We start from the raw sequence: 12,421 nt of genomic DNA, 5'->3' as shown, positions 1-12,421 counted from the left end.
TGAAATATTCTGGTCTTGATAATTGCAATTTTAACTTTAAAAATAAGAAAAATGTTTGCTTAGATATATATCGGGCCACAGCAATCTATTTTCTCTATCTTTTGAGCTCACACCCTTTCGCCACTACACACGCAAGACATTTCATTAACTAATGTGATTATGATCAATTCTGCTTATTTACAATCCACAAATATGATTTCTCAATCTTTAAAATAATGAAGTTACTGATTAGATGATTATTTTGTATAAGGCTTAAATAACTTGTGAATATTGCTAAATTGCTGTCATTGTGTAAAATACACAAATTACCATTAATACCTTTCTGTTGTGATTTTTTTATAGTAAAGTAGTCGTTAATTATTTTCAGGTGTTTTGATTAAAATTGTTATAAAAATTAACTTAGTTTTTGGTTTATGTTTCATTAAACTTGACATTTTTACAATTTTACTCAAACTAAATAAACAAGGTAATTCTTTGAATACAACAGCTGCTCCTCCAACAAAGCCTTCATCAAATGATAACTTCTGAAGTTAGGGTTAGGCTTATCGGTGCAAGGGATAATTACTACATAGAGAACACGCTCCCAATTCTCTCAGGTTTATTTAAATAGTATTAGTTATCATATAAAATATATTGTATAAGTATAAATAGAGTGAAAATTAATAGTGCTGCAGTTCCACAACACCTACAAATAAGTTGCAACTATTCTTGCGGTTAGTACGTGCAAAATGCAGCCTTGTCAAATCTTTCCAGTTATATTTCTAACATTTCAATGTACATGAGTTTTATTATTCTGTTTAGCAAATAAAATGCTTATTCACTGATCATAAAGAAACTTTAAGAAGGTGGACCTTGTTAATCAGTGTGATGTGTTTTCAGTATGAAGAATTATGGATTCATAGTTTATCTGCTGGTAAACTCAAAAGGCTTTTACCAAATTACTTTCTTTATTCTCTCAAGCGAATAGAAGCCAAGATCATTTAGCAACAATAATCACTGCAATTTCTATAATCCCCAGATAAGTCCATATTCCAGAAATAGTTATGTCAGCTTACTCCATAAAATATATCTTCTGTCTACAATCCACATTTCAATGTTGATAAAAACCAATTAAATATTTTTGGTACTAGTAAAGGCCTACAATTTAAAGCTTATATATTGATAGGTAATTAGTTTAGAAATGAATACGACCCCAGCACCATTATTATAAAAATTGAAAAAAAAACAAAAGGTAAAATAAAAAATAGAGCAAGGAATTCTGTTATTTTTAAAAGGGTTTCTTATATATATATATATATATATATATATATATATATATATATATATATATATATATATATATAATTATTTTTAATACCTACAAAAACTAGTGTTTCATCTTTTTGGGAATCATCATTGCAGGGAGTCAGGATTACTGGCGGTCGAGAGATTTGAACCTGGCTATAAAGTTATCTCTGACTCTATTAACAAGGAACAAATCGCTCAGCCAACATGAACTGTTGCTAGAATATTAACATTTATACAAAGAATAAATGTCATTCAAGAAGGTTGAGAGTGATCATGTGATTTTAACATGATCTGCATACATGACCGACTATATATATATATATATATATATATATATATATATATATATATATATATATATATATTTATATACACTAGCAAATCATTTTTAAATATGATATTTTAATTTATGCAAGTTTCGTAAGAAGTTTCCTATTATAGCCATTGTTTTGTGCAATTGTTGTGCAGTTTAATCTCTAAATGATTAACAGATTGAAATGTAAAAACACTTCTTTCGTTGCACAACATGAAAACAACAAAAAAAGAGAAGAGCATTTCTAACTAGTGAACAACACAAAAATATTATATAGACATCTCAGCACATAGGAATGAAATAGGTTAGATTTTTCACTTGAGTGGGAGAGAAGCCAATCAGTGTCGCTTTTGTCATTCAATCAGACTTCTACAACAAGCTACTACAGATATTAACTTGTTTTGTTACCACAATGAAAAAAAATTTACTTTCTTCATAGTGTCAGATGAAATTTCTATGCAATGAATTCCTATCTTTGGAACACATTACTATGGTAGTGCTTCCCTACAGATTACAATATGGTCGTTTTTAAATCCAATATCAGTATATACATCTCATAAACCATACCCCATAATTAAAAGCAATTAATGGAAAGAACTAATTTTAATCCTCTTGTAATATTCTTCATCTTTCAACTGAGAATCATTCCATCTCATTAATCCTTATCCTCGAGTGGCTTTTGACTTTTATGATTCATTAGCAAAAAATATACTTATAACTGTAATAGTATTTACTAGCAGGGGCGCTCAGCATTGCCCGGCCATAAAATATGCTCAATCTTGGAATAATGATAATCTCAGAAGAGATGCACTTTGAAAAAAAAAATGAAGGCAGACAGGAAGGTATAGTAAATTTTATAAATAAAATGTTAGAATGTTCTGCTTCAAATAAAAATGCAGGTTTCTTTGCTTAAGATCAGTGTTGTTTCTGCTGATGCCCTGTGTAAAGTGTGATACAGATATTCCTTCCCGTCGGCAATTATTTAGCTCAAGTTAGTCCACCTGAAGATAATTTCCATTACATCTATAAACCCATTAAAGAAGTTTGTATTTTTCTGAGAATGCTTAAATGTATATTTTTGTTTAAAATCAAAATTAGTTTTCTTCTAAACCAATGTTACTTTTATTTTGATTTTTACAGAGCTGTTGGAACTGTGGACGAAAAGCCAGTGAAACCTGCAGTGGCTGCAACACTGCACGATATTGTGGCTCTTTCTGTCAACACAAAGATTGGGAACAACACCATCACGTATGTGGCAAGAATCCTGGTACAACATCAACTAGTGGTGAAGGGCGTGAGAGCAAACCTCAACTTGTTACACCTCAGCTGTCATCTTCTGTAAGACCTTCTCCTCCTCCTCCCATATCTACTTCTACACCTGCCACAACGCCACAACTTTCACAAAGGCCCAACGTGCCACCTCTTCCTCCACCAGTCTCGGCATCTCGGATACCATCTCAAGACACACCGATACTAACTCCACAGCCGTCCCCCAGTCCTAATAACTCGGTCGCCTCTGCACATTCTCCACATTCGGGATCACGGTCGAGTACACCAGCTGAAAACAGCCGCCCAGCTTCCTAGGTGAAACAGTGGACAATGGAAGACATTGTCATTGAACCTTGAACCAACAAAACCGACTTCCATATCTTCATCCATTGCGTTATTGACAATGAAACCAAAGAACTGAAAATTAAAAAACCAAAAACCCTTTAATGGGATTTGATTCATGTATCATTTTGGTTCTGTTGGCAGGCGATTGGTCACCCGTGCGCCCTCTCTTCGAGTTTTGTGTACTTGTTCACCCAAGATAAGGTGAGGAGGCAGTGCAAGTGTTTGGGCTTGCCGTGTGGGTCAGGGTCCAAGCATTTTAAACCTGGCTAAAACTCTTCAAAATCCTTCATGACTTGAAATGAAAATTAAAGAAAAAAAAGATTCTTAAGATGTGTCCATTGAATCTGCACATTTCACGCTGAAAATACCATTTCAAACTAATGGACAGAGCCTCTTTCTTAGATGCATGGATGCATTTAAGAAAATAAACTCCGACATCTTTGCACTGGTTTTTTTTTTTGTTTTGTTTTTTGCCATTTGTTTAGGTTATAAAGTTGCAAAGACCAACAAACAAATCAGAATAGTTCTCTTCAGTTGCATTTTATAAATGAATCATTTTTCTTTTTTTCCAATGGAGGGTAGAAGATAATATAAGTGGTGTTTAAAGAAATTAAACTGAGTAGCAGAAATGAATGGCAAAGTTAATAAGAGATACAAAAACAAAAAAAAACATTCTTACCTCTTAATCAATAAATATAAAAAAAACATACCAGCACTATATTACTATATAAAACATATTTATAAATATAAAAAAAACATACCAGCTATATAAAACCAAAGAATTGGTTAATGTCCAGGTCAATAAAAAGACAGTATTATTTGCTAAACCCATGATTATCATTCTTTCTTCTACTCAAAAAGAAAATTTTGTGTTATACAAGTGTTAGTGATTTCTTCTAGATTTAGACAAGTTGTTTAAAGCTTTGTGGCAACTCCTGCTAACTTCAGTTTGTAACATCAAAGAGATGTTAAATTTAAAACATTTTTTTGTTTATCAATATGTTTAAAGTGAAGAAGGAACATTTTCCTTCACTTTGTTTTAAAGTTAAATTTTAAAAGATCTTATTTGTAAACAAAAAAGATTTTTTAATATTAATGTTTGAAGAGAAACAAATTAGTTAAATTATAATTTATGAGCTTTATTTAAATATTATCATATATATTATATATGTGTGTATATATATATATATATATATATATATATATATATATATATAAATACATTAAGAGACCTCTTTCTTAATTATATACATATATTTTTTTAAATTTCAATTATTAAAAGACCTCTTTCTCAATTTTATATATATATATATATATATATATATATATATATGTATATATATATATATATATATATATATATATATATATATATATATATATATATATATTTCAAGAAATTTGAATTTTCTTGAAAAAAAAAGAATTATGTCATCAATAACTTGATAGCAAATAAAAACATTTTTTTTTCTTTTGTTTCTTTCTCCGAAGGATTTACTGTTTTGGCTCCCATCAAACCATTTCCTCCTACTCTTACGACTACAAGGTCCATGCATACAAATGATGCATGCGTGAGGTTTTTGTTTTTTCGTCCTTTGCAAATCCTGCTATTGGGTTTCAAATGCTTACAAAGAAATCTTTCTATTTTTCCCATGATGTTGTGATACAACTGCTGATTCCATTTTTTTTTTTTTTTTTTTTTTTGTCACAGTGATTGTTAGCTCTTGCACAGCCCCGGGGTTTGAGGAGGGAATGCCAACAACTAGCAATATATTTATCTGGTCCATTCCTGCCAGTTTACCAACCAATTATGAAAGCTTATTTTATTTATTTGTTTCTTTCCTATAATAGGCAAAAAGAAAAAAAAAAGAAACATTAATTTAATGATGATTTTTTTTTAAGTTAAATGGATTTTATTTACTAAAACAGTTTACTTAAGTTTTTTTTTTTTTGTATTATTTTTATTATTGTTAAAAATGTTTAGACTAATTATTTTTCAGGAAAGATAAAAAGTTTATAATAAAAAAAAAGTTTCTTTTTTTTATTATTTAAGCTCTCTCTACCAATACTGTGGCATTTTATCTTTTCTTGTAAAATTACTAAATCAAAGTAATTAATTTTCTAAGGTTTTTGTGTTATACACATTCTATAAAACAACTAAAATGAATGCTAACAAAGCAGACATTATTTTTAATTATAATGTTCAAATAAAATTTTGTAATTCGTTAACTATTTTCTCCAGTGGTGGGAGATTTTTTTTTTTTTTCAATCCTACTTCTAATTATGATCAAGTAGTTGCTTAAAACTAGTATGCAAATATACTTGCTACTCTCATCTTATTTGCATATTCTGCATGAGTTACGGCACTCACTTATGTTCAAGATGTGCATTTTGTTTTTAAACCAATGAGTGAAAATGGAAAATTAAGAAATAACAATGCACAATTATTCACCCAGTTTTATTAGTGTATCATGATAAACTATGAATTCATTTATGAAAAAAAGTAATGACAAATGGCTATTTATTCTAATCATCAAATTGAAATAATTTAATCTCTTTCAGTGGCCAAATATATAAAAATTGTATATTGTAGAAAATATTAATTTAAGCAATACATATTCTCCTTCTCTTTTTTCAAATATGTATCTCTATTATTATATAAAAGGAACTTTGTGTGTGTGTGTGTATATTCACACAAATGTACTTTATGTGCCTCGCAGTGTTCTTAGATTTTGTATCAGAATGTCTTCGATAAGTGTCAATAAGCAAAACAATCCAATGAAAGGAAGAACAGGCGATTTTGACTGAAGTGAACACTTTATACATCCTAACATAACAAGTGCATTTGAGAAATTTTATTATTGCCCAAGCAGAAAAGCCCGACATATAAAATGTACAGTAGATTCTTTGATATGACAGGGGTGGGCATTTAAAATTAATGTTTCTGTTTAATACACACTTGAACTATAATACTTGACTTCTGCATTCTGAACTTTAATACAAGTCATTATATAAAATAATTTTATAAAATCAACAATTAGTTCTCTACAGTGCAATGTAAACTACATAGTATTGTGAGAGGCATGAAAGGTTCCTCCCGCTGCACTGCAGTGGGTCCCCTACTAGAGCAGGTAAATAATCGATTTGATTGAAAAATGGGCGATTTCACTGATTTCGATGATAATAAAATATGGAAGGGTGAAACATTCGTTTACCATCATTCAATCCCGGGCTCCCTGTTAGTATATATGCATTTGAAATGTACTTTGAATGAATAAGCACGTTATGGTACACTTTGAAAAAGTATTTCATGTCTAGACAATGTGTACTCAATGTTTAATTCTAATATATTTAAATTACTGAAGACGTGTCAAGTATTCTGCAGTGAGGAAGTGAACTTATTTTGACAGTATCTTATCAAAAAGAAAAATATATAAATTTATGTTCATAATTGATTTTTATTGCAATACATAAGGAATCCTTGACAGACTATATAAATTTCTTTTGAACTTTTTTGGATTTTACAAAGGAAATGCTCAATATTTTAGTTTAAAGGAAAATGATAATAAATGTTGTCATAGATATTATGTTTATTCATTACATATGTTTCATGCTTCAATCTTCTGAGATATATATATATATATATATATATATATATATATATATATATATATATATACATGCACACACACCAGGTTAAAGCTATTCAAAAATGATAACTAATGAATTAAACAAGGTTATTAAAAGTGCTTAATAAAAGAAAAGCATATTTTGATTAATATGAAATTTACATGGTCACGACACTGGACATGCTAATGTTTCGGACAAATGGTTGGTTAAAACCAGAAGTCCTCATTAGGCAACTTAATTAATAGTTGCTTTACACAGAAGAAAGAAGCTCTTGTGCGGAAAGCTACTATTTATTAAGTCGCTTAACAAGGATATCTGGTTTTAACCAACCATTTGTTTGAAACATTAGCACGTCCAGTGTCACAACCATGTAAATTTGTTTATATTTATATATATATATATATATATATATATATATATATTACTACATTAGCAGATAGAATGATTTTTTTTTCACCATTAGTGTGATTCAATCAATGTCCATATATGGAATCTCTGTCTTATTGTCAATAAACACATATTTTTTTTACTATCATTGATCCATATATGGTGAACAATTATTTTAATAACTATATCAAAAAGAAAAAGAAAATTGTATTTATTTCTATCGGAAGATTATATCTTATATGAAAGTAAATAACATTTATGACAATATTTATTTTTTGTAACTTAAATTAACATATATATATATATATATATATATATATGCATATATTTTTCAATGAAGAAAGTTTTTCTATCTATATTTCACACCACTGGGAAAAAAAGTATTTACACCTTGTGGCATATAAAATACTTTAAACTCCTCTCCCATGAATATTATATTATTTATTTAAGAAAAGTGTTTTAATGAAGTTCTATGGCTGTGCAAGTTTTTTTTTTTCTTTTAAAGTGACTTTCTGTTGCTACTGTACCCAGTGCAAGACGATAAATGTTTGTACAATTTATTCTGACAATAACAGATCTATGTATAATATGGCAACCACTGCACCCTCGCGTCTCCCTAATTTTGTAAATAATAATAAATGTGGCTACATATGAAAAATCTGTCTGTGTGGGATCTTTGCTGCTTTTACCAGAAAGTGTGTGTGTGTGATTCTATGTGATAATGAATGGTTTACACACACATACACGCTTACATCAAAACAATACTAACATAAAAACAAAAACAGGTTGAATGGCTTGTCTGGTAAAGTTTGAGCCAGAAACTGACTGGACCAGATAGAAGTTTTTAGTACCCCTTGCTTTGTTGGGGTCAGTCTATGTCCTCCTTTAAAAAAAAAACAGTTTGAATTTTGCAATATTCGAAAGGTGTCCAATTCCTACACATACTCGGGCGTAAAATGACTTGAGTCAAAACTAGAGCTTAATATTAAAAGATGATAAAAGAATGAAAACTTCCAACAAATCCTTTTTTCTCTCTCCATCCAAATCATTTATCCATCCAAAATTATGATTCATTTTGCCATCCATCTCTTATTTGCTTATCTCATTCTTCACCCACACTTGACAAACAAAAAAATATTTAGTTCGACACCATAACATCCATTTCTTTTGTTAGCTTTCAGTAATGCATTATTAATTGTGACATTTACTGTTTTTGTTTCTTCTACAAACTATTAAATTATTTTTCTTTGTAAAAAAAAAAAAAAAAAAGAAAGAAAATATTACTGCTGATTGCCTCTCACATTCTCTCCCTCATCCCTATGTCAAACCCTCCAGGTTAATATTGGCATTGGCTGTGTGCATCATTTAAAACATTATTTTTTTTTTCTTTTTTCCCTGCCCCCACACCCAATCGCTTCCCCTTCCCTGATAAATAATACATTACTATGCCTTCCTGAGTTGTAATTATTTCAACAGTTGTTTGGTTGAATGATAAGACTTGGGACACAAAGAAAAGCTTAGCAAAGGTAAAGTACAGAGAAAAGTATGACTGAGCAGAAACAACAAATATTTAAAAAAAAAAAAAAAAAACATCTCTGCGTTATATAAGTAGACAGCTTTTGTCTATTAATCCTTTTTTTTAATTTTTCCACTTTTTCTGATATCTTTTATGTTCATTAAAAATCTGTAACGAAAACTTAAATACAAAGATGAATAGACAAATGTTGTGTATTTTGTTTGCTCAAATATGTTTTTAAATATTTATATAAATGTGTATTTGAACAGCGATCCTTTGTCCATATTGAAAATGGCAGATCAGAATGAGTCTTTCACATGTTTGAACGAGAACACTTTCATTGTTTCATTTTTTTTTTTTTTTTTTTTTTGCTGAAAGTACGAGAAGAGACATAAACATCAGTTAATTCTTACATGGCGTTTGTCAAATGACAGCTTTGCATTCTTTGAACATGAGATTTGTATGACAACACTTGCGGTGACCCTTCTATCATCTTCAAACAAATGTATATAAATGAAAAGATTGTTGCTCAAATACACCTTTGTATAAATAGCATAGGAAATTAACTTTTTAGTTTTCTGTCTGTTTGCCAACATTGTTTTATCTTCTGCTACTTTACCAAAAATATTTTAAATTCTATGTTCATGGACTAAAAAAAAAAGAAGAAAGCTATAGAATGGATCAAAGTAATGGAGTTAAAGAGAATAAAATCAACAACTTAACAAATAAGGTATCTGGCCTTTGGACTAAAATCCAAGTGTAGTATATGTTCTGATGCTACACTTGAGTTAATTTGTCCTTAGTCAATGTAGAAACTCTTCTATATTAAGGCAATTTGTATTTTTGCCTACTGTCAGAGGTCTCCATTTTGTGGAGCTGGTTTTCCTCCCATATAAAAACAAACTTGTGTCACATTTTGCTTTCGTGGGGAAGCAAATAAATACAAAATCAACCACTTAAACACATTTAGACACACACACACACACACATTATTTCCCCCAGTAATGTACTGGACACCTCTCCAGATGTTGCTACCTTTGCCCTTTCTCTCTCTCTCTCTCTCTCTCTCTCTCTCTCTCTCCTTCTACCTCTCCCTTTCTCTCTCTCTCTTTTTTTTCCGAATTCACAATTTCTTGTAGGAGGGTGTAGGGGGCACTACAGTTTCACCCAACTAAAGTGCTTATCGAAGTTATAAGCCTAACAAATCTAGTCATAGTAATGCAGATATTCAGCCACCTGCAGAATATTATTACTACAATTCATCATTTTTCATCATTATTTTTAAAATTTCAGGGTCTCTTTCCCTTCTATTCTCCCCTCTACAATTTACCTATTTGGTTTTAACTTATTAAACTGATTTTTTTATATCAAATCATTGTCTTTGTTTTTATTTTTATGCTGTGCAATTTTGGCTCTGAGGAGACCAACATGTTCATTTGTTTGTTTTATTTTGACTTTTTTCTCAAACCAGACGTCTTCAAGCAATGTTTTCTGATTCAGAAAAATATGCTTTGTTGAAAATTATTGATTCAAGTGTCCATCAGACAGTCTTCAAAAATAAACCATTAACTGTTATTGGTGTCCTTGTTTTCTGGTTACTTCCAACGAAGAATAGTTTGATTTTGTTATTTATTTTGTATTACTATTAGCAACATGCATTTATACATAATCATGAAACTATGTTAAATTAAAATCCAACTGGATCTGTTGGGATCATTCTGTTGGCAAAGCTATAAAGTCATAGCCCCCTCCTATAGGTAAAATAGCAACTTGTGTTTAAAGAATCGTTTGCCATAGTTATTGTGTATTTTCTTATTAAGTAATCATTAATGAGTTGATAAAGCAAACAAATATAATCTTGGTTACAATTAGCGCCTACTTCTCCAAAGACAAAACATGTATTAAGTAAACAGCTTGAATCGGACATAAACATTCTATCTACCTATTCAAAGCAGAAATTGCCCCTACCACTCATAGTCAAGTACATACTTATAGACTATTTATACTAATCTGGTTGAATATCAGTGCATATTCTTCTTTTTTTTTTTTTGTCCATTTCTTTCGATATGACAGGTTAACTTTTTTGTGTTTTCGGCAAAACAGTAGAGAAATTCGCCAATTCAGTCTGGTGGTTTCTGGAGGTGGGGATGGCCTACTCAAATTTTTGTAGGTGCATAATCTGATCAGTTAATTTACCAATGAACATTCACTATACAACAATACCTGAAGACAACCCATGCGAGTTGAAAACTTTAGTACATTTGATGAATTTCTCTACTCTCTCACTGAAAACACAAAAAAGTTAGCCCACTATATTGAAAAAAAAAATGTACAAAAAAGAATATTCAGAGCTTAGCACTGATATTCAACCAGACCTGTATAAATGAAAGAATGCTGCCCAAGAATAATTATAGACTTATGGATATGAGAGAACACTTGGCAAATACTATTTATACAAAATCTCACCATACTATTCAAAAATATACTCCAATTCTCCAATAAGAGGTTACTTGAAAAAAAAAAAAATCCTTTCAAACTCTTATAAAAGAAATCTAAAGCACGAAAAGAAATTTAAAATTGAAAGCTGCATGATATTTTCAAACCATTAGAATTCTTACTAAAAAATATTTGTATTTCAGACTACTTTTCAGACTATGTTTCGGTTGATGTAACTTTAAACCTTTTTCAGTTGTATCTTGTTAAACCCGAAATCTGCACAGAATTCCAAATGGAACTTTTTATTTAATCCATGGGGGTAGCATGCTCTCATTTCATCAACCATCAACAAGTAATTTGCAATTGTTGTTTGAGGGTTGTCTGCACTGAGGATTGAACCTTCAACCTTCAAGAGAATGTAACTAATAATGGAATTTTATCCACTATGCCATGGATCCTTGCAGACAAACATTCAAGATGAGAACAGTCTGAATAATTCAAATAATACAAATCATCAATCCTCAGGCTTTTGATATGTCAAGAGCAATTGCCCTAGAGAGGAAGCCTCCATCGAGAGATTCGCTAATCCTATGAGATATAACTGTAAGCACATCTGCTGTAGATCTAGCAGAACAGAAACTATATTGCATGTCACTAAAAAGGTTATTTTTGCTGAGATGGTTGACTACTTCTCTATTTAAAACAGATTCCAACAGCTTACTCATGACAATACAGGAGACCTATTGGTCTGTACTGAGAGGGAGATGAGCGATCACCTGAATTCTTAAATACAGGGCATACTGATGAGATTTTCCAGGGTGATGGGAAGCAATTCTCCTTAAGACAATGTTTAAACAGTTTTGTAAGTATGGGTGCTAGTTCTGGTTGAAGTCTTTTCAGTACTATAATTGGAATACCATCAGGGCCGGTTGCTTTACTGGAATCAAGGTTTTTGATTAGCTTGGCAACATCATGTACAGATATTTGTATGTTGCATAGCGTGTTTTTAGATACATAAGGAAATACTGGGGGTTGCAGCCTTGGTTGTAAAGGGTAGCATTAGCTGCAAGGAGTTTGGCTTTGTCTGATGCTGACAAAATTATCTCAGGTCCATTGATAATAGTTGGGATAGAGGATTCTGTTTGCTATTTGCCAAAACTGATGGGAACCAAGCCGCTGCTCAGCTACTTTAGACTTAATGGACTGAGCATACAACTCTCTTGCATTCCTTATTACTT

The 12,421-nt window shown here is 30.7% G+C and overlaps 1 protein-coding gene across 2 annotated transcripts in view; it reads left to right on the top strand.

Annotated features, from left to right (window-relative positions):
* Nucleotides 1-3,662, top strand: part of LOC145275117 (protein CBFA2T1-like) — a 74,531-nt gene extending 70,869 nt beyond the window's left edge. For both annotated transcript variants that reach the window (XM_080127627.1, XM_080127661.1), the window contains exon 9: nucleotides 2,741-3,662. In XM_080127627.1, coding sequence (XP_079983753.1) covers nucleotides 2,741-3,184 — 444 coding nt within the window. In that variant the 3' untranslated portion in view covers nucleotides 3,185-3,662. The remainder of the gene's footprint in view (nucleotides 1-2,740) is intronic.
* Nucleotides 3,663-12,421: the final 8,759 nt, after the last annotated feature.

Source organism: Euprymna scolopes, chromosome 1 (assembly GCF_053919585.1).
Source record: "Euprymna scolopes isolate OS-2025 chromosome 1, ASM5391958v1, whole genome shotgun sequence".
Classification (NCBI taxonomy): Eukaryota; Metazoa; Mollusca; class Cephalopoda; order Sepiida; family Sepiolidae; genus Euprymna; species Euprymna scolopes.
This window is presented reverse-complemented; position numbering and strand designations above follow the sequence as displayed.